Below are 22479 nucleotides of genomic sequence, written 5' to 3'. Positions count from 1 at the left end.
CAGCTATTTCAGTGGCGACCTGGTGGCTCGTTGGTGCTTCAATGTGACGAAGTCGGTGTTGTTTGGTCAGGAAAAAGCGATGAATATAGCTCTTGCGGACAACCTCGACGGTGGCCTTCCTCTCGATAGTGCATGTGGGTAGACAGGCCGGCCAATTGTGTCTGGTGTAACGGATTTCACCCGGTTTTCAACAGGCCAATTGTGCCTTGTGTTTCGAGGCATGTTGTAACTGGTTTCGCTACCAACAAAAAAAAACGATTAACGTATGAAAACTTCATAAGGATTTCAATCCTTCAAAATTGCTACTGAAAATTCTATGAATCAAAGAGGTCCTTCATATCTTCAAACTCAGCCATTACTATCCAACAACCTGACCAATTGGCCACAATCATGAAGTCCAGTCATAGATTCCGAAAGGACAGAAAACAATCTAAATTCACCGTCTTGTCTCTTATTTTCTGATCTACTTAGAATTCTATCATACGAGTACATCCGTTAGAAAGTATGTGAGCGCATTGCTCAAACCAAAAGCACAGCAAACCATCAGGAATAAACATGGCGCGAGTCAAAACAAGCAAAAAATGTTGGCCACAAATCAACACGCAAGCAGAATCTGTTAGAAAAATACAGGAGTCACGATGGAAAAAAAGAGGGGAGAAACGAGCTCCAGAACACAACCAGTTTACAAATGACAATCCATACAAGAATCATATGATGTCCCAGCAGATTCAACCGACGGGGCTGCTGACAACCCGACACTAAAATGTGCATACGAAAGAACATGGCTTTGCCTACCTGATTCAGGATGCTAATTAACCAGATGGAAAAGCCGCACCAACCGAAGTTCCGCAACAGCTCCGCTTTATGGTTACACCAATACCCTAGATGATTGATGAAGCTTATGTGAAAGGGCCCAAATATATGCTACAGCCTTAGCTAACCTAACAGCGGTGCGATGCTAGGGTCAGACAGACTCCCGCCTTTTCCTATACAAAACATGGCATCCTGATGGGGAGAACCGGTTGGGCAGATAGATTACCTTGATACCGACAGAAACAAGAATTCGCCGTGAGCTAGCTAGCCTTTCTGTTCAGTTGCACCACCTGCCCATCAGCCGCCTATGCCATGGCGTCCTCCTCGGCTGTCATAGCTTTCTCCTCTGGCGCTTCGACCATGGCACCCTCTGCGTTTTTCTTGGCTGTCGCAGCTTTCTCATCCCGCGCTTCGACCATGGCATCCTCCACTGGTTTCTTGGCTGTTGTAGCCTTCTTACCTGGTGCTTCAGCCGTGGCACTCTCTACAGGTTTCTTGGCTGTTGTAGCCTTCTTACTTCGTGTTTTAACACCGACACCCTCTGCAGTTTTTCCAGTTGTTGTAATTTCAGCATCAGCTGCTTCGGCAGTCGTTTCACCTTGTGTGGACATACCAGCAAGTGCTTCAACAGCAACTCTCTCATCTGGTGAATCGCCTGTGGCTTCACCTACACCAACCTCCCCACGCGGTGATTCAGCAGCATCCCTGTTTTCCATTTCATCCCCTGGTGCCCTCCCAAGTGTCCCTGCAGTAGCTTTATCTTCTACAGTTTCCTCAACTGGTGCTACAGCTTCTGACTCCACAGCTCCCTCAAACACGACTTCAGTCATAGTTATCTCTTCTGCAGTTTTTCTGTCCACATTGGTGTGTCCACCTGATGCATCGATTACATCTTCCACTTGAACAGTTTGCTCGGGACAGCTGACTTGTTCCGGTTCTATTTCAGCAGTTTTGGGTTCCACGATTTGCTTTTTCAACCCAGCTTCTTGGACTGACACTTCAGTTAGGTCTTGAGCAGTGTCCCCTTCTGCTGCTGTACCCACGTGTTCGACTGGTGTTTCTGGTTGAACTTTTGAAGTGTCGGGTACAGCATCTGATGGAACTTTGACTTGCTCAGTTACAACTTGATCTACAGATTCTTCAGTCAATGCTTCATCCTCCAGCTTCACATCACAAGGAATTTTAACTGCATCTTTTGGAGCTTGATTTTCCATTGTTTGCTCAGTTACATCAGCTGTTGCAATTTGGTCAGATGGCCCAGTTAGCTCAGCAGCAATTTTTCCTGCTTTCTTAACAGCGTCAGCTTCAGGTTGGCATGCTTGCTGGACGGTCTCAACTTGTGCACCTGATGATTGCTTTACAGGTTCAGCTTGGCATGCTTTCTTGACAGTCTCAACTTGTTCACCTGATGATGGCTGTACAGCTTCAGCTTTCTCAGTTTTGTCGACCTGGTTATCTTTCACAGCATCCAGTGAAACTTTGGGCTCACTTGGACCTAGAGAAAAGACATCATCACATGGTTTAAGCATGCAACATTGTTTTAGTTGTGAACTAGTAACTTTTTCTTAAGATAAAAATAGGAGTGTTTACCAGGAAGCTTTGGGCCATGATCTCCAGGGCATGCCTCAGATTTATTCGGTTCTGACTCTCCTAGAGAAAACGGCATATTCACTAGACGAAAACTACGAAGCGAGGGACCAACAGTGCCATACTTCCCAGCAGCGTTGAAAGCCTTTTCAGCATCAGCACGCTTCTTGAACACAATTTTAATAGTATTTGTGCTCTTTTGCACTTCACTTTCAGATTCTTTTAGTGGGCCATAGCGACCGAATTTCTTGATCAGATCATTTCCTGAGAGAAGATCAGTTGACCTGCCAAAGCTTAAAACAAGTGCAGTGGGCTTCCACTCGTCGACTATCTTTTCGTCAACATGGATAATTGATCTTTCTATCACTTGTATCTGCTTCTTAGGAGCCACTTGTATCTGTTTCTTAGGAGCCACTTGTATCTCTTTCTTAGGAGCCATCTGCTGATCCTGTACAGAGGACAAATCTGTTTCATGTGATGACTTGCGCCTACGCCTTGGCCTCGTGTTGGTAGAAGCTCTTTTGAGGCTATGAATCGGGTGATTAAGCAAACTCAAACCAGACCAGTAGGAGTCCTGCATATGATCAGTAGTCTCTAGCTCAGGAGAAGGCAAAACCCTCTTCTTTCTCCTCCTCTTTGCTGTACTTTTTTCGATAATGCTTGCTTCAGTAGCAACAGAGACAACGTAATTCCTGAAATCACTGAAGTAACTGATTGTCAGTGCCGAGAAGTTGTATCCATCCGTTGGCTCTATGGCAACCGAGCAAAGCTGAGAGAATAACTCCTTGGGGTCCGCAAGGTGATGGCTATGCAAGCGTCTCCTCTTTGCGCACTTTTCCACAGTAAGTTCATTCGCAGCATCATCACTAGAGACATCAAATTCTGCATTCTCTGCTTCAGCGGTATTTTCATTCTGGGACTTTGCAATGGGCGAAGGCCCGGTCAGCTGGCTTGCAGCTCGCCGAATGCACTCTCCAATCTTGAAAGAACCACCAGTTGGTGACTTTGCATCCAAATCTTCAAACGAGTCAAGACTTCTTTTCTTATCATCGAAGTCCTTGATCATTTGTCTTTCCGCTGCAACTGCAGGCTTCTGTTTCCCTGGCAACTCCAGTTTATCCTCAGGCTTGTGTTTACGAGGTCTCCCCCTGCCTCTTTTGGGCTTGACCTCTGGAGGAGGCACTTCACTGACGACAACTTCCTCAACCACTACATCCTCGATGGGAGAAATATCTGTATCATCCTCGACCCATGCACTACCGGTCTGGAAGGATGCAAGTTCAGGGCATCCCTTAGATCGATAGAAAGATGTAAGTTGAGAACAGGCTATCACTAACTCTAGGAGATCACCACCTTGGCCAGGGAACAGAGCTAGCGACCTAATATAACGAAGAAGGCTTTCTGGACTAAAAGATGCCAAGATCTCAGACCGGTTGACTGTTGAGCAAGTAACTCCATCCTTGAGCCCAGCATTCTCAACCATATATGACATTCCACTGTCAGAGAGTTCTTCTGGCAGACAAGCACAGCTCATCCCTGACAAAATCCGCCTTGAAAGTTCTTCAAGTGCATAATTGACAGAACCGACAAAGGAATCCAAACTACTCTGTTTCTCCATCTGTGAATAGTCTGTTACAAAAGGCTTCAACTGGGATTCGTCGCACCATGCAAAAGTGTTGTCACCAAAATATGCAACCAAATGACTATCCTTTCTCTGGTGCTTCAATGCCAGCTCAGATGCATTCGAAGGATCAAAGATCTCACCGGGCCACCAAGGGTGACCTTTCACTTTACCCCAGACAAGATCAGAGACTCGAAAGCCTTCTTTGTCAAGAGGAGGAATGCTGTATCTGGCGCACTGAGCAGAAATTGCCAAGCCATTCTGTATCTCCTCCTCGAAATGTGCCACACCATTATCCTGTCCTTCATTTCCGGCCACAGGGGTTGCGTTGACATGATATTCTCCGAGTTCACCAGAATCTGAAACGAAGTGCGAAAATATTATTCAACGCTGCAGGCTAGAAGCGGTGGCATCTACTATAAGCAGTACACGAAAAAGTGACCGGAGCCTCCTTACCGGCTTCGGCTTGCTCAGATGTAGCAGAAGCACCAGCAACATCCTCTGCTGTGACCAGCTCCCACTCAGGCTCGCCAGTCAAAGCTCCAGCCTTGATGTCGCTGCTGCCGCTTCCAAGCCCAAGCCCGTTGATGGAATCACCATCGACACATCCTTCTGTGACAACCATGCCAGCTGCCTCCGTGGCGTACAACGGATCAACCGCCGCAGCCGCATCTGCCTCTTCGCGGCCGGCATCTGGCGCACCTCGAATAGCATCCCGGGCCAGGGCAGCCCCCTCATCCTTGACCTCAGCGGCAGCAGCCACCTCCTCGGAGGCCTCCGCCATGGTCACATCGGAGTCTCCCGCCGGCCCCACGGCACCAGAATCCTGCTTGGGGCCGGCGTCCGCCCCCGGATCCGGGGACGCGACGGCCGCGGGGCTCGAGCCCATCGGAGCAAAATCACCCTGCCGAGCAAGGGCGCCGGGGCGGGGGAACCTGGAGGATTTGCGGCGCAGAGGAGAGAAGAGATCAGCCACGGAGCTCGGAAATTCCCCGCCCGCTCTCGATCTGGAGAGCCGCGGGCGGGGGGAAACCCTAGTTTCCAGGCGGATCGGCGACGGGGGCTCGGGAATTTACCTGGCGCGCGCGGGGGCGCGGTGCAGCCGGCGGGGGGTCGGGGTCGGAGGCGGGGGAGGGGGGGAGGGAGGCGGAGGCGGAGGAGGAGGCGGGGGAGGGGGAGGGAGTGTGCGCTGCGCCCTAGCGAGCTGGTCGCGTGCTCCAGCAGCAGCGTGTGCGTCACTGCGCTCGGGGTCGAAAGGGCCGCCGGGGGATGATGGGTGGGGGAAACAGAGTTGTTGGGCGAGCGGCTAAATGGAAAACAGTTGTTTCTTGTGGGCCGGCGCGGCGCGGCCTGCCAGTGAAAAGGCCTGGCAAGGCACGGCCGGTGTGATCGGCCGGCCCGCGTTCATATTGGGCCTTCCAGGCCTTCTGCGTTTTAAAAAATCTTAAAATAAAAGAGGCAAAGTGCCATATGGCCCAGCACCATTTTTTGACTTTGTATCGAGCATTTGAGCTATGCTAGACAAATTCTTGGCGAAGAATTTGAGCAGCTCTCATATTATTTGACGTATTTAGACGAACCTCGGCACCAAAGGCACGGGTCAAGGTTAAGGCGAAGCCTTTACACCGCAAGTTTACCTCCGAGGGAAGTAAGAAACTATGATGATTAACCCATGTCTAATTTAGTTGCCCATGTTTATGATGGGGGTGTCGTCCCGAGGGGATTTATGGCTCCTTTGACAAAGGACTCGCGCTTCTCCAGGAAGGGCGTCAATGGCCGCCAAAAGTACCACACGTTAAATGAGCACATATGTATATGCAAACCCAAGGAATGGGTGGGGGGAGGGAAGGGTCTTGGCATTCTCGATTCTCGTTGTATGAAAGGGGAAATGGGGTGGAGAATCCTATGGGATTGGAAGGGGGCTTTGGTCGTCCTCCCCGTACGCGTAGCCCCCACGCGCCCATAATGCCCGGAGATGCTCGTTGGGTACTGCAAAAAAACTGTTTGATGGAATGTATAAGAGAAATGCAGATGGAGGAAGATGCATTTTTTTATGAGAGGAGAGTGATCATAATGGCATGCGAGCCCATGTATATTTCGTCAATCAACCAAACTCCAGTCAAATGTTGTTAGTTTTGGTTGCCACATCATCGTTTATAGTGGGACCTATCTATCAGCTTTAGAGACAGCAAGTGTTTGTCTGAGCGATCAATGTTTTTATGAAAACTGCCAACACAATGACGACGTTTAAACAAAAAGGTGATGGTTTTTTAAATTAGAGTCCCCACCTGTGGTGTTTTTTTTCAATTTACTCCCCTCGTGATGTTGGTCCGGGCACAAACACTGATGCACATGCGGGTCTCTTTTTGGGTTGTGGCGTGCGACCATCGTGAAGAACGACCCGCCGCCATGGCAACGGCCTGCACACTCCAAGGCTGTAGGGTTTGGAGAACAAAAATGTGCCCTGTCTGTCGGGCCAGTGACACGCCTTTTGTATGCACTATTTTTTGCCTTCGAATCGACTATGCAAAACGAGGCTAAGCCACTAAGGTACAACTCAGCCTTTCTAATGACAAGTATGAAAGTTTTTTTTTTTGCGAGTGACATATATCAAAGTTTCAAATGGACTATTTTTAATGTTTTTATTAGTGACATTTTGTTGTTTCAAAAGAAGTTACAAAAATTCGATTTAAGTAGTCAAACAATTATTTTGGTCATTTGTAGATATTTTTCAATTATTTCCATCATATCTGGTCAAATTCAGAATATTTCAAACAGGTACCGACATTTCATTGTTTACAAAAATCCGTACTCAATCTTTTCAAATTTGTATTAAATATTACCAATTTTTGATATACTGGGTGCATGTATGCAAACTATAATTGATTATGACTAAAGTACATAAAAATTGTGTGAAATATATGTGAATAGTTCTTGAAATTGTTTGTATGACTCGACGATTGAAATATGTGTGAATTTTCATAAATGTATATAAACATTTTTAAGTAGAGAATATTGATGAAAATAAAAAAAACATTTCACAAAAATGTGGCAAAGAATCCATTAAATGTCTTTTTTGAAATGCCCCCAAGAGAATTGAACAAATTTGAATGAAACTAACAAGAAACCAACATCGAAATCTTTTTGAAACAATTGTGAAACATGCATTTTTTCCAGAAATTGAAACATTGTTAGGACCCACCAAGTATATCTAATAAATTAGATGAGGAGTGTTTTTTTAGGCTACCATATTGTTGTTTTAACACAGCGCAATTGCAGATGCCCACATATATGCATATGTGCACACCCTTCCCTTATGAGTACTTCCAAAATACTAAGCCCACATCACATCTTGAGATTGACAAAGTTATTGCAGGCGTCTCGTAGTCGACGAAAACATCTTCTTTTACTTAACGAACATCGCTGAAAAGACTGAAATAATCTAAAAAAATACGAGCATTACTGCCAAGTTTAGGACTTAAAGCCTGGTGAGTTGGTTCCACAAGAAACCTAACCAATTGAACTCATTTCACGACCTATTCTATTATTGCCTCTCGTGCTTGACTACGAAATAAAACAATAAAATGGTATGAAATTACCATCCCGACATCTTTGTCCCTAAATGTAATTATGAGGTTTTCAATTGGCAGCTGAAAGTCCAGTTCATCAATCTTAAGATGTGATGTCGGCTCAATTTCCTAGTGAACCGCGTATGTGCATTCATATGGATGAGTTTACGTGCGTATTCTTGTTAAACATGTGCGTGGATGTAAGCATCTACGATTGTTCCGTATAGGTGCTCTTAGAGGTAGGGTCTGTGTATGTGCATTCATAGAGCGTGTATGTTTTTTTAGAAACATGTGCACATATATGAGCAACTACAATTGCCCCGTGTTAAGAGAAAGTTCCAGCTATTGAAAATTTGCGAACCAACATGTGGTTGGATGGTTAGAGGTACAGTGATATCCCTAGCCCATCGGGATTCAAGCCATGGTATTTGCACTATTCTTGGATTTATTTTAGGATTTTCGACGATGCACTTTCAGTGAGAGGGGACGTTCCCGTCGACGATGAGGCGCCTAAGGCGACTTCAAAAATTTTAAAATGATATGCGGGCCCAGTCTCTCAAAGGTGCTCATAGAGATAGGATGTGCGTGCGCGTGCTTATAGCGGTGAGTGTTTACGTGTATATATGAGCGCATGTTTAAAAAAAAGTTACCGAAAATTTGAGGAAAACTAGCGTATAGGGTGTAGGCCCATTAATAGTCGTGGGCCAAGGCCTGTTGTGCGATGCCTCCGGCCACCAACAGCCGAACCGCCCGCCGCCAGCCCGCCACCCCCGCACGCCGCCAGCGCTAGGGCCACAGCTGAGCGACGGCCGGCAGAGGGACCCCTACTCGCCGGCTCACCGCGACGCCTCCGCTCCGCACCACCAGGCCTCGCTAGCGTGCCGCCGTCGGTGCTGACCCTCCTCGTCCGCTGCCCACTCCTCGTCCGTTCCTTCCCCTCGTCTCCGCCGGCGGCGCCAGCCGACCCCGAGGCCCGACAGCAGCTCGGCAGCGACCGGCCAAGTATGTCTTTTTAGTTGACTATATCAGTTTACCGTTTTTTAGTGCAGAAGAATCCGGTTTTCAGTTATCACTGACCGTGCCTCCTTCTCCCCAGGCCGCCCAGTCCTCCTGTCCCGCCTTCCGCGCCGCCAGCCACCAGCGCGCATGGTTTGCGCCGCCATCTCAGTAGCCGGCGGACCTGCCACGTCCCTCTCCCGTCGTCCAGCACTCGGCCTCCACAGCCGTCGCCTGCTCTGGGCTCGCGCGACGAGTCAATATACAATGAGCCGGGTTGCGCCGCGGCTGAGCTCCACCATGGTTGGGGCCCCCACCCCCGACCATGACGAAGCACGCGCAGGTGCGCAGGGAGGTGATGGGATTGGCTTTGATATGATTATCAGTAGGAATTTGGAATAGTCACATTGGATATTACTACTTATCAGATTCGTAGTAGCTTATTCCTCCTACCAGCGGTTTCAATGTAAAATAGGTTGTTGAACTGATGAATGAATATATATGCCAATAATCCATCACTTGATTCTCCTTCCTGCCTGCGTTTTGATATGACAGTAGACTAGTGTAAAAAACGCTCTTATATTATGGGACGGAGGGAGTACTTGCAACCAGCCACTTGGTCTAATTCTTGAGAACGTTTTGTATTGGTTGTTTAGTTCTATCCGGAAATCATCTGTTGTTATGTGCTAATCGATTAATCTTGTTAGAACTCATGTGTTTAAGTATTCAAGTAACATGGGTCCTAAGAGCCGTATATTCTCTTCATTTAACTTTTTCTCGTGCATAACATATAGAAATGCTTGAAGCAATGAACTAATGACAAGTTCCTACATCAACAGGAGTGAAGCAAGCACTCATATCACTGTCGGATAAAACAGACTTGGCCAGTCTTGGAAACGGTCTTCAGAGCTTGGGGTAACTCTTTCGTGCTGTGGGATCCCCATGCATCACCATGGAGAATTATGTCGTACATCAATGCCTACTTCAGGTAGTGCTGATTTATCATATATATTGTCTTTCCCAAATTATGCATTGCTCACAGTAGCCTTCTCGTTAGCAAGTTAATCTCTCCTGGCTGCATGCTTTTATAGGCTGACTGTTGGTGCGAGGGTTAGTGTTAATATTTATGAAGCTTAATATTGTACAGGAAGAAGCATTCTCCAGCTTAGATTTACCAATGCTATTTTTTTTCTCCGTTCTAGTTATGTAGGGTCTTACGAAGATTTTTTTGCGCCTGTAGGTTTTCTATCATCTCCACTGGCGGTACAGCGTCAAGCCTGGAAGCAGCTGGAGTGAATGTTACAAAAGTTGAACAGATTACACATTTTCCTGAAATGGTATAGCTTAATTTATTGTTTAGCTGCTGCTTTCTTGAAATGGTTTTATCCAGGCATGATTTACCATAGTCAATAAAGTAGTTCCTGAATCAAATTTGTTGCAAGTGCTGTAAAATTTCATTTAATGAAATGTTTCTGTAGCACGCTATAGTTGATATAGTTGGCAAGTGTGATGTCCATTTGTGTAAAAGGTGCATGTGGGTCTGATATAATCATCATTCTTTATTTCCAGATCTCTTCTCTTTGAAGTCTCTTGAATCCTCACAATAATTGTTGAATAATCGACATACAACCAAATTATTTTTCTCTTGTCATCCCACTTTAGCCTACCTTCTGCTTTGCCTCTGGCTAGTCATTTAGAGGATATTGAGTATATATTTTTCTTTTCATCTCCATTTACATTTCTGTTTTGTGATTGCAGCTTGATGGAAGGGTAAAAACATTGCACCCCAGTATACATGGTGGTATTCTTGCACGAAGAGACCAGGAGCATCATCTTAAAGCATTGAATGAGCATGGCATCGGTGAGAGTCCATTTTTTTAATCTTATATTAGTTGGCCGTTCATGCCATTAAAGAAAAATCTTGTCTTACATTGTCATTTAACTAGGACATTTGTTTGGGCACAGGGACATTTGATGTGGTTGTAGTGAATTTGTATCCATTCTATGATAAGGTCACCTCTGGTGCAATTTCTTTTGAGGATGGCATTGAAAATATTGATATTGGTGGGCCTACATTGATCCGGGCTGCAGCGAAGGTAACTGTGTTTATCATTTGAAAGTACATACTTAGAGGTTGGTTGAAGTTATAAGATGTTTTGGTAGGCTAAAATAGCCTTAAAACGTCTTATAATTTGGGACGGAGGTAGTGTCTGCTTGCTGTTTATTGAAAAACTGTTTTATGTTCATTTATACTCGTGGGGTCAATGTAATAGTTCTGTACAACTGATGTACGGCTTAATATTGATATCTTTGTTAACCTGACAGAATCATAAGGATGTTCTTGTTGTTGTGGATCATCATGATTACCCTGCTCTATTGAAATATCTACAAGAAAAGCAAGCGGACCCGCAGTTCCGCAAGATGCTAGCATGGAAAGCTTTCCAGCATGTTGCTTCTTACGATTCAGCTGTCTCAGAGTGGTTGTGGAAGCAAACGAACAGTGGTATGATCATTCTTTTGGTGAATGGTCCAATACCTATCTGATAGTTTCATCTGCTATTTTTATTGGATATCACATTGTCATGGTCGTATGTATGTAGGAGATACATTTCCCCCAAGTTTTACTGTTCCCCTCTCGATGAAGTCTACACTTCGGTATGGTGAAAATCCTCATCAAAAGGCAGCATTTTACGGTGACAGGAGTCTTTCTCTAGTCAATGCCGGTGGTATTGCAACAGCAGTTCAGCACCATGGAAAGGTTAGGACATCATGCATTTATTTTCCAGTTCGTGCTCCAAGTAAGTGGCCCAAAAATTATTCAAAAATATTCAAAGATCAATCTCTTCTGAGATGGTGCCACGAATTCCATGTCTCTCAAATTTAGTATTTAGTTTGTTCGGTACACATACAACTTGTTTCTGGATATTCCTGCTCCTTGTGAACTCATGCTGTTGAAAAGTTCAGCGATGCTTCTTTAGGGGTTTTCATAACTGGCATCCTTGCTCTTTGCAGGAAATGTCCTATAACAACTACTTGGATGCTGATGCTGCATGGAATTGTGTGTCAGAGTTTGAGAACCCTACTTGTGTTGTGGTTAAGCACACCAATCCGTGTGGCGTTGCATCCCGCCAGGATGTTCTTGAGGCATATAGATTAGCTGTAAAGGCAGATCCTGTGAGTGCATTTGGGGGAATCGTTGCATTCAACACCACAATTGACGAGGTATGCACTAGACTCTGATCTTATGTTTCGCAAGCTCTAACATTTTTGTAGTTGTGTTGCTCTGCCCATGATATGTTCCTGCATGCTCATTTGAAAATTCCCAATTAGTCGTGAATTGCGAGAGGGGCAACTAATAAATCTACCTTGTGTAGGATCTTGCAAAGGAGATCCGTGAGTTTAGAAGTCCTACAGATGGCGAGACACGGATGTTCTATGAGATCGTGGTGGCACCAGGATACACAGAGAAGGGCCTCGAGGTCCTCAAAAGGAAATCGAAGACGCTGAGGATCCTTGAGGCGAAGAGAAGTGGGAAAAACATGTTGTCGCTCAGGCAGGTCAGTGGTGGTTGGCTAGCTCAAGAGTCGGACGATCTAGCCCCAGAAGACATCACCTTCACGACAGGTTCTGAGAGAGCTCCGACAGACAGCGAGCTCTCGGATGCCAAGTTTGCCTGGCTCTGTGTGAAGCACGTGAAGAGCAATGCCATTGTGATTGCCAAGGTTAGTCTGCATTTCTCAGTGTGCCAAGGAAAAAATAGGGCTGAGTAAATTTCAGTTTGCAACACAACTGTCGCAAGCAAAAAAAATACACCTGCTGCTGTCAGTGTTTGTATTCCACAACTCACAAATCACTGACCTGCCAAGTTTGGTTCGGTGAATGGTTTTGCTGAGTGAATTGACTTGACTGATCCTCTTGTGAGTGCAGGACAATTGCATGCTGGGCATGGGAAGCGGGCAGCCAAACAGGGTGGACAGCCTGAGGATCGCCTTCAGGAAAGCAGGGGAAGCTGCCAAGGGAGCCGCTCTGGCCAGCGACGCCTTCTTCCCATTCGGTGAGAACAAAACAACCCCATTCGATTCGACCAAGTGAGATCTTACAGGCTGTTAAACTGACTTGTGTGAGTGAAACTGCAGCCTGGAAGGACGCCGTGGAGGAGGCGTGCGAGAACGGCATCGGAACGATTGCGCAGCCCGGTGGCAGCATGAGGGACAAGGACGCCGTCGACTGCTGCAACAAGTATGGCGTCTCCCTCCTCTTCACCGGCGTCCGCCACTTCAGGCACTAAGCCTAACTTTGAGTGCTGAAGGTCATCGCCGCTCTACTGTCGGTCCGTCCGCCGTGGAAACTCGCGGATATTTTTCGCAATAAGGCGGACGCAGGTGGGTTTGCGTCCAACTAGGAATAATTGTATGACAGGGGAGAAATCGTTTTGCTATGTTGTATCACATTGCTGAGCCAACAGAGAGTGGGTAATAACTAAGGTCAGAAAACCAGGGCCAACTAAGCAGAAACTGTGTTTGTATTCAGACCTCGACATGAATCAAACTTGTGAGGCCATTCTGACCTTATCAGATGCCAGCACGTGATCTCTGCTTGAAGATTTGTGATCACCAGCGACCTTCAGATGCTGGTTTGTAGAAATATGATAATTCTGTGGATGGTTAAAGGGTGTCAGATGAGGCTGCCTGAGTGTAGCTTCCGGAGAAAGAAGATTTGATCGTTTTTGTCCTTCTGGAATTCAGATGCATATGTTGAAATATAGAAGCATTCTACAGAGAGGAGCACCGCGAAGCAGAATGAGACCTCAATCTACTTGAGGTGCATTTGCAACTGTACAATGTCCTGCTTGTTGTTGTTTGTTTACAACTTGAGCAGTGTCCACATCGCTGGTGCTGAATTTGTGCAACTTGCATGCTGACAGCCTCCCAAAGAGTTGTATCGCATGCTGTTTGTCTAGACCATTTGGCTATGTTAGCTTCTCGGACTCCGGCAGCGGGCTCGGCGGTGCGGCCACGAGCACCCAGCGCCGGCCTGGAGGAGCAGGTCCTGGGCGCCATACCGGTCGCCCTGCGCCCCTGCCACCTGACCGGGGCCAGCACGGAGCTGCAGCTGCCCACCCGAGCCCCCGGCGACGCCATCGAGGAGGAGCTCCCGCCCCTGTCCATCTGCGAGCGGCGGAGGGCAATGTTGAGCGTGAACTCCTCGTCCGACGCGGACGAGCTCGAGCCCTCCCTGGCGAGCGCCGTCCAGTCAATGTCGGACTCGCTGCCGGATCCGACCATGGCGGAGGGGTGGGTAGAGGGCCGGGAGAGGAAGGGGAGGAGGCAATGGTGCCGAGAGGTCGAGAGAGTGAGGTTTCACCAAGGTTTTTTTCTTACAAAAGTTGGATATGCCTTTATTACTGTTTTTTCCCTTAATCTCTTCCCGCCTAAAAACAATTATATAATTTTATTACCAATAACCGATCACAATGGTGTTCTCACTACTATTGGAGGAACAATTGCACCCAAAGAATTTAGAATAGACGGATGAGAATTCCGAGTCCACTCCGTTTGAGATGCAACTCATACCTCTAAACAATAAACAAACAGAAGCAAACAATATATATTGTATTTCCTATTCTCTCACCAGGCAGAAATTCATGATCATTTTTCACTATCTTGGTGATGGGTAAACACTACATGGCAGTCAAATGACAAGAGAAACATCAGTTAAAATCATGGTTTCCATATGATGTTCGAGTAATCAGTTGTGCACGCTAGACACTTAGATCTAGATGAAATTTATACAAATGAACACGAAGGTGTCAATGCTGTTGTTGCCACAAAAATGACAGTATGGTACTATAAGAGTCTACCACTATTCTCTATACAGAACGCATCATACAGATGAGAGAACACATTGACATTGACTAGACGACATGAATGTCAACACAGTTCAATATAAGCTGGTTCGGTACCCACTTGTCCATCAAATGCAACAGTTGGGCCGCCGCCCAGAGTCTTGTCAGCTTCTTTAGTTTCCTATAATCCGCTGGTTTGGCTGCAATCGCACCTTCCGCGGTTTCCTCAGCTAATGGTTCAGCAGCAGCTAAATTTTCTAGCCTCCCCAACAGGCATTTCAACTGTTGACCCCTCGATTCCCTGGAGCGTGTACTCATCCCCCACAGACTGTTTTGGTACATATCGAGTAAAAGCTTGAGCTCTCAGGTCCTTAGGCATGCTAGTTTCTTCTCGAGACTCATCCGTATTATCAACTTCCATGGTATCTTCCGAGGCCTCGACAACACCATGTACACACACAAGTTTGTGTTTTAGGGTGTCATCTACAATTCCAGTTTGCATGGTATCTGAGAGAACATCAGGTGACTCTTCATTTCTGCCTCCGGCATGTAAAGCACGCTCGGTATTGCCTTCATCTTGTCCTGCAAGCTTGACCATCTCAGTGTGTTCAACTGATGGATTCCTTACAGTTTCACCTTTGTCAGCTTTGTCGACGATGTCAATTTGCGCAGAATCCAGTGCAACTCCAGACACCCTACAAGCTATAATAAGAAAACACATACAAAAGGTACTGTAAGCAACTAAGCATATTAGCTCACTGGATTTTACTCCTTCCGTTCGGAATTACTTGTCGCAGAAATGAATGTATCTAGACGTATTTTAGTTCTAGATACATCCATTTCCGAGACAAGTAATTCCGAACGGAGGGAGTACAAATTTAAGAGAAAGAAATGTTTACCAGGAGTCTCCATGCCTTCAGGGCGTAACTTGGGATAATTCAATTCAGTCGTTCTTAGAGAAAATGGCATATTCGCAAGACGAAAACTTCGAAGTGAAGGTCCAAAAGAGCCAAAGTTGCCAGCAACACTGAAAGCCCTTTCAGCATCGACACGTTTCCTGAAGACAACTTTAGCAGTATTTGTGTTCTTGTGCACTTCAGTCTCGGTTTCTTTTAGTGGTCCATAGCGACTGAACATCCTAATAAAATCCATTTCTGAAGGAAGAGCAATTGACTTGCCAAAGCACAAAACAAGTGCAGTGGGGTTTACATCGTGGACCATCTTCTCGTCAACGTGGATAATTGATCTTTTTATCACTTCTACCTTTCTGTTAACACCCAACGTTTCAGGCTGCATATCACATACAGGGGAAGAACGATCTGATGAAGGTGCACATGTTCGTCGCGTCTGTCTCCGCCTACGTATCGGCCTTGTTTTTCCACTTGCCCCTTTGAGGCTATGAGTCGAGACAGTATGTAAACTCAGTCCAGACCAGTAGGCGTCCTGCATATGGTCCGTTGTTTCTTCCTTAGGGCAAGGCAAAAATTTCCACTCTTCACTCCTGTCCCCTTCAGTTTTTCCAATCATGCTCATTTCAGTAGAAGCTGCCATCCCAGATAATAAGTCCTTGGTGTCCACACCATGGCGCCTCTGCACACGCCTTCTTTTTGCCGGCTTCTTCACAGAGATGTCAACTTCACCACACTCTGTTTCACCAATGTTGTTATGAACTATCGGTTCATTCTGAGGCTTCACAATGGGCCTTCCCTCTGTCAACTCTATGTCATCGTCAGGCTTTCGCTTACGAGGTCTTCCCCTACCTCTTTTGGGCTTCACACTAGGCTGCACTTCATTGGTAACAGTTGTGTCGATGCCATCCTCTGCCCATGCACTGCCAGATTGAAATGATGCAATTTCACCGTATCCCTTAGACCGATAGAAAGACATAAGTTGAGAGCAAGCAATCACTAAATCCTGCAGAACACCTCCTTGGCAAGGGGACAGAGCCAGCGACTTCATATAATGAAGAAGGTGTTCTGGACTGAAATATTGCAATATCTCAGCCTGGCTAACCTTAGAGCAAGCAACTCCAGCCTTGAGCCCAGAATTCCCACGCAGATAACACATGCCATTCTCAGAGAGGTATTCTGGGAGACAAGAGCAACTCGCGGCCGTCAATATCCGCGTTGAGAGTTCTTGAAGCGCATAATTAACTGCATTGGTGAAGGCATCAGAATTGCCTTGTTTCTCCATCTCTAGACAGTTGTCCATGAAAGGCTTCAACTGGGATTCCAGACACCACGCAAAAGAGCCGTCACCAAAAAATGCTACCAGATGGTGGCCCTCTTTCTGATGCTTCAATGCCAGCTCAGATGCATCCGAAGGATCAAAAATTGCACCAGGCCACCAGGGACGACCTTGCAATTTAGCCCAGACAAGATCAGAAACTCGAAACCCATCTTTATCAAGGGGAGGAAGACGGTATCTAACACGCTGACCATCTTCGTTCGATCCTGCAAGATCACAAAAACTGATTAGTCAGTGATGACATACAAGTCGAAGGATGAAGGGCGCGGAACCAACACGCAGTAGATCAAGCTAACCAGAGTCTGGTGTCAGAGTATGCTTACCGGCTTCAGCATCGTGTGGAGGTACGGCAGGATCAGAAATCTCCGCCGTGTCGGCGGCAATATTCTGTGTCTGCGCCAGGCTACTCCCCTCCTCCTCCTCCTCGCCCTGCAACCCACCAGATTCCGCCATCATGGCGTCAAAATCTGCCTCGCCGAAACTCCCCTGCGCCATCGCCTCCCCGTCCGTGGCGGCATCCACCGGCGGCAGCTCGTCCCGCCCCTCCGGGTTCACCCCTCCCTCCACCCCCGAAAGCCAGATCATCGCGGCGAACCAACCGCCGGCGCCACCTACTCGAATCTGTGGAATTGGGGCGGAGATGTCAGTTGGCGCACATTAATTAAAGCCTCGAAATCCCCAATCGATCTCGCCGCCGCGGGAGGGGAGGGCGAGGTACCTCAGGCACCGGCCGGCGGGAGCGGGGGGCCGGGGGAGGGAGCGAGCGCGAGCTCCTGCGCGTCGGCCGGGCGGGCGGAGACGGAGGCTCTAGGGTTTGGCCTCCGGGTGGCTTCGGCCTCTGAGGCTGCGCGCGCGCGGGCGATTTGGGTGGTGATATCGGCGAGCTCGGGTAGGGACCGATTGGGAGGAGGAGACGGGGTGGGAAGTGGCCGAAAGGCCGGGCTATATGGGCTGGACTAACGGGCCTGCCGAGGGGTGGGCCGTGAGGTTGGTTCGTGGGCTGGTTTTGCTTAACTGGGCCGTGGGGCGTGTGCGCGTTTATCACGGCGGAGCGTGAGGCGCGGTGGGACTGAAATGTAGGGACAGGAACAGACGCCAGCCAGCCAGTGGGTCCGCGACGGCCTGACGGGGAGTGGACGTGCGTCAAGGCGGTTCGCCGTCGTTGACGAGGTTGCAGGCGGACGTGTCCGACTCCGGCGCTATCGACGGCATAGAAGGCGAGCCGGCAGAAGACAGAAGAAGGTGATCTCTTTCTCTTGTGTTGACATTTTTGTTTTGCTTGATCTGTGGCAATGTAGATTGGAATGATGCTAGCTTTGCTGCCGTAAACATCATTCGATTTCCACTTGTTCTTGATGATTTTTGCATCTTGTCATCTCATCGATAGGTGAAGAACGCAGAGGGGGCAATGGGGAAGAAGGTGAGGTGGTTCGACGCCGTGCACAGGATCCTGAGCCCGTCGGAACCTGATCGCGACGAGAAGGAAGACAAGCAGGTAACTGAAACCGTGCAATTCTCCCGTCTTCATCGAATTCCAGTCGACGCAAATGACCGATCCGCATCGATCGATGTTCTCGATCCAAGAAGCCGGCCGAGAGACCGACGAGCAAATCGAGCTTCAAGAAGCTATGGCAGTTCGGCAAGTCCAGCACGTCCACTTCTTCTTCCTCCGCGGCGCATCAGCAGCCTCCTCCGCAGCCCGATCAGCAGGATGCTGCGGAGGCCAAATCCACCGGAACGACGAGCGAGCAGAACAATGGTGGGTTCCAAGTCGCAGCGCTCGCCGCACCGGTGGCGCAGCAGCCGGCAGAGGCTACGGCCGTCGTCACGCCAAGAGCGCCCGCGCGGTCAAGGGAGGAGCTTGCCGCCGTCAGGATTCAGACGGCTTGCAGGGGCTACCTGGTAATTGCATGATCACATTTCGATCTAGCATATGTCTAACATGTTGAAAACTTGGGAACATTTTATTCACGTTCAGGTAAGGAAGGGGTACAAGGCGAGAGCACAGGCTCGGCTGATGTCGCTGCTGGAGGGGGTCGCCGTGAAGCGCCAGACGGAGGATGCGCTGTACAGCATGCAGATGATGACGAGGGTTCAGACCCAGATATACGCCAGGAGGGTCAACAAGGACAAGGCTCTCAAGAGTCAGGTCCAGCCCAAGCAAGGGCCTGACAAAACCAAGGTGCGAAGCATCATCTCATCTGCTCCGATCATCTATCGTACTAGTTCGTAACGATTCTTGTTCATATGGTACGACGATCACGACTTGCCGATCGATCGATCGATGTCTGAAAATTCTCCGGTATGCTAGCTGAACCTGACCGGTGTGCTGCTGACATTATTGAGCGCAGACTGGTGAAGTCTGGGATCACACTCACCAGTCCAAGGAGCAGATCGAGGCCACGCTCGCGACGAAGCAGGAGGCTGCGTCGAGGCGGCAGAAGGCCCTGTCATACGCTTTCTCTCACCAGGTAGCCATCGGGTCTACGTTGTGGATGGCACTGTCGCTCGACGTGTTCATGTCCTCTGCTGAACTCACTCTGTCTGGCGCAGTGGAGGAACAAGAGCCCCTCTTCTTCATCTTCCTCTGGGAGAGGGAGAGTGACACCCACGCTGTCGCACCCTCCGACGTTCATGGACCCCGGCTGCCCCAACTGGGGCTGGAGCTGGGCGGAGCGCTGTCTGGCGGCGTCCAGGCCGTGGGAGAGCCAGACCGCGCCGCCGGACGTCAAGGACCGCGCTGCTCCGGCCAAGAGCGTCGGCCGGGCCGCCAGCCCGAGGGTGTCCATCTCGGTTCATATTCCCACCACGCCGACGGGCAGGTCCGCTCGGCCGGCCGGCCGGTCGTCGCCGTCGACCCCGACGCAGCCGCGGTCACCCTCGGTGCCGGGAAAGACGATCGCGTCGCCCCGGCGGGCTCCGAGCCCGAGGGGTAGCCCGTTCAACAAGTCGGGAAGCACGCTATCGGAACGCCCGCGGAGCAGCCAGGAGCACGTGGGGGCAAGCAGTGGCGGCGGTGGCGACGAGAAGGAGACCTCGCTGCGGCGGACGACGAGCTTGCGGTCGGGGGAGCAGCCGAGGAAGCTGAGCCTGGGAACGAGAGAGGTGGACGCAGGCGAGACGGGCGACGCGCCGGTGACGCCCAGCTACATGCAGGCGACCAAGTCCGTGAAGGCCAAGGCCCGGTGCGCGAGCCCCGCGGCGGCTGACAAGGCCGAGCTCCCCGAAAGGGTGCCTCTCGTGTCCTCGCCGTCGATGAAGAGGCGCCCGTCGCCGGAGTTCCCGGAGAAACAAGGGGTGTCGTCGCCGAGGACGCCAAGGACGCCGAGCACGCCGGGCAAGGCGAAGCCGGAGATCAGGACGAAGCGGCCTCCCAGCCCCAGGCTCTAGCTCGCTGGGCTTGCGTATATCCACAGTGGCAGCACGATAACTGTATGAGGTTTTCTTATTTTTGTTGCCTAGTTTCGAATTTGTAATCTAGCATTTTTGGTCATTTTTGTTTTTGAATTTGTAAATTAGCGCGGTACAAATTTATCTTCTTGAGTTGGCTAACGCTGGTCTAAAGACTCTTTCCACCTTTGTGAATGTATTATTTAAAATGCATGATTTTTTAGATGATGATTTTAAATGCAAGCTCGTGAGTGGATTTTGTACCAAACGTGCATGGATCCGCTGTCCGCATTAGACGTTGGTGCCGAGTTTTCTTGATTAATCGAAGCATATTATTATACTACTACTATATTTCGCCATATTTTCTCTCAATGGATAGTTATTGTAATGTTTCATTGTACCAACAAAAGTGCAACGTTGAAACATGTTTTGAGGTGGCATGAACCTATAGATTACACACTCGACAGGTTGAAACATGTTTTGGATTTGGATGTGAATCTTTACTAGGCATCATACCCTAACGGGCCTACATAGTACTAAAGTTCCGTCAGTTAATTTGAATCGGAGAGAGTACAATAATTAGGGTTTTTGGACACAATAAACACTACTCTTAAGACTTTACACATAAAAAAACACACTGTCAAATTTATCAGTTGAGTGTGCAAAACCTCATGCGTGTGATCTTGAGTAACGAGAAGGTAGCACGACTACAACTCCAACGTGCCACGTCGACTAAGTAATTACCAAATTTTATCGAGACCCATTTGTTTAGGGTTTAGGGCTTAAGGTTTCATATTTGGAGTTTAGGGTTCATGATTTATGTTTCAGGGTTTAAGTTTTAGTATTTGAAACTTGTTATCACTCGTTTGATCATGTTTTAATAGTTGAAACTTGTTATCACTCGTTTGATCATTTGTTCGGTGGGATGTACAAGTGATTGACAATTTAGGGTTTGAGTTTTGGTAGGATGAGCACGATCTTGAGTATTGTGGCATTGAGAAGGGGGTTCTTTGTATTCATCTGATTGCCCCAGTTCGTCGTGTTTGCACCGATGTAGAGGACGCTTGCAGGCGGTTCTTAGGTTGTGCGTACGAGGTAAGTGTTGTCGCAGTCAGTTTCAGAATTAGATTAGTTGGCTTTGTTATATGTTTCAGAATTTTGTTACATGTAAAAATGTGTGCGTATGAATTTTGCAGGGCCCTCTTGCTTGCGACTATGTTAAGTGGGTTGACAAAAGGTGGGAAGACAGGGCAAAGACAGTGATTATGGATCTGTCTTCGAAGAACATAAACCTGGAGAGCAGAATTAAAGCTTGTGAGAGAGAAATGGAAAAGAACAAGCTTGAAAAGAGGGCAAATGGAAGGATCCACAAGGAAAGGCTGTTGTTTAGGGATAGGATCATAACATTTGGTGGTCTTTTGTATCTTGGCATGTTTGCCATTATGTTTGCTGTTATTGTTAGCAAGTAGAAGTGGTGGATTACTAGTGATGTTAAGACAACTCCGTAGCATTTCTTCACTTTTGTTTTTAGTAGTTGATGTTGGCATTGCTGTCATTTTGAAAAGATCCGGGATTTTGCAGTGCAATAAAGTTCAGACATTGTTCATCACAACATAGTTCTTGACTACAAACATGGATACATTGTTACGAACATGGACTAAAATTTGATACAAAGATGCTAAACATACGGAGCACGAACTGAAACCTGACAGAATAGTAGTGAACAAGCTAAACTGAAAATAGAATGCATGGGTAGATAATATCGAAATGCAGGTGCTTCTTCTACTCATCGTCGTCGGATGAGAGGACAATTGGGTTCTTGTTGTTGCCCTGTTGAGCGGCAGACGTCGATGCACCGGCATATGCTGCTCTTGCTCGCTCCCTGGCTGCGCGCTCTACTTCTGTAGCCTGATGGCGGACGGCATCTACCTGCGCCATGGACCAGGACGCAGCTATGACGGCATCCGAGCTGCTGCTTGGGTGCGCTCAGAGCCTCATCGGCTTGCGTGGTGAGCAAGGATGCCTCATACGCCGGAGATGGTAGCCCGAAGACCACTTGGTCGGGTGGCAGGTATTCGTCGCGACCAGCCTCCCTCCGCTAGGCGCGCAGTCTCTCTTGCACCTCCTCAAACTCCGCCTCCTCCCGTGCATCCTCCTCCTCGTGCTCCCGACGGACAGCAGAGAGCTCTGAAGCCGTTGGCTCGATGTCAGAGTCTGCGGTGTAGCGGCTCGAATAGCTTCGCTCGCCCGATGTTGAGGAGCGGTGCGCGCCCGACGAAGAGGAGCCAGACGCGGTGGGAGGGGGGCCGCCCGCGCCTGGTCGAGGTGCTGGGCCCCTGTCGGCCCTGCAAGGACCGGTGGACATCCAGGCGGTCCACCGCTTGCACCCCAAGGAGCTAGAATGGGCAAGG

The 22479-nt window shown here is 48.4% G+C and overlaps 4 protein-coding genes across 6 annotated transcripts; 2 read left to right on the top strand and 2 right to left on the bottom strand.

The window, feature by feature from the left end:
• Positions 1-641: 641 nt before the first annotated feature.
• LOC125520987 (PWWP domain-containing protein 3-like) lies at positions 642-5265 on the bottom strand. Its single transcript, XM_048686028.1, has 4 exons — positions 5098-5265; positions 4478-4956; positions 2404-4380; positions 642-2308 (listed from the first exon to the last, which is right to left on the bottom strand). Exons 2-4 carry the CDS (start codon positions 4908-4910, stop codon positions 1119-1121), a joined length of 3600 nt encoding a protein of 1199 aa, XP_048541985.1. The 5' UTR covers positions 4911-4956; positions 5098-5265; the 3' UTR covers positions 642-1118.
• Positions 5266-8329: 3064 nt separating this feature from the next.
• Positions 8330-13155, top strand: LOC125535968 (bifunctional purine biosynthesis protein PurH-like). Of its 3 annotated transcripts, none has more exons than XM_048699066.1 (12): positions 8330-8592; positions 8687-8929; positions 9426-9501; positions 9827-9923; positions 10345-10447; positions 10552-10682; positions 10912-11089; positions 11187-11344; positions 11599-11808; positions 11961-12308; positions 12514-12640; positions 12723-13155. In XM_048699066.1, exons 2-12 carry the CDS (start codon positions 8737-8739, stop codon positions 12872-12874), a joined length of 1773 nt encoding a protein of 590 aa, XP_048555023.1. In that variant the 5' UTR covers positions 8330-8592; positions 8687-8736; the 3' UTR covers positions 12875-13155. The 3 variants fall into 3 exon arrangements, with proteins under 3 accessions (XP_048555023.1, XP_048555017.1, XP_048555010.1); XM_048699060.1 differs by having other exon boundaries at positions 8687-8941; positions 10912-11086; XM_048699053.1 differs by having other exon boundaries at positions 8687-8941.
• A 1200-nt stretch (positions 13156-14355) lies between these two features.
• LOC125520979 lies at positions 14356-17591 on the bottom strand. Its single transcript, XM_048686020.1, has 4 exons — positions 17397-17591; positions 17002-17299; positions 15331-16884; positions 14356-15133 (listed from the first exon to the last, which is right to left on the bottom strand). The coding sequence occupies exons 2-4, from the start codon at positions 17261-17263 to the stop codon at positions 14670-14672; spliced, it is 2280 nt and encodes a 759-aa protein (XP_048541977.1). The 5' UTR covers positions 17264-17299; positions 17397-17591; the 3' UTR covers positions 14356-14669.
• Positions 17592-18086: 495 nt separating this feature from the next.
• On the top strand, positions 18087-20190 carry LOC125535959 (protein IQ-DOMAIN 3-like). The gene is made up of 5 exons (XM_048699042.1): positions 18087-18173; positions 18266-18580; positions 18657-18860; positions 19030-19149; positions 19232-20190. The coding sequence occupies exons 1-5, from the start codon at positions 18087-18089 to the stop codon at positions 20066-20068; spliced, it is 1563 nt and encodes a 520-aa protein (XP_048554999.1). The 3' UTR covers positions 20069-20190.
• The last annotated feature ends 2289 nt before the right edge of the window (positions 20191-22479 follow it).

The sequence above is a fragment of the Triticum urartu genome, chromosome 1, assembly GCF_003073215.2.
Source record: "Triticum urartu cultivar G1812 chromosome 1, Tu2.1, whole genome shotgun sequence".
Classification (NCBI taxonomy): domain Eukaryota; kingdom Viridiplantae; phylum Streptophyta; class Magnoliopsida; order Poales; family Poaceae; genus Triticum; species Triticum urartu.
Note: the sequence above shows the minus strand (reverse complement) of the source record. Positions and strands in the feature narration are given on the sequence as shown.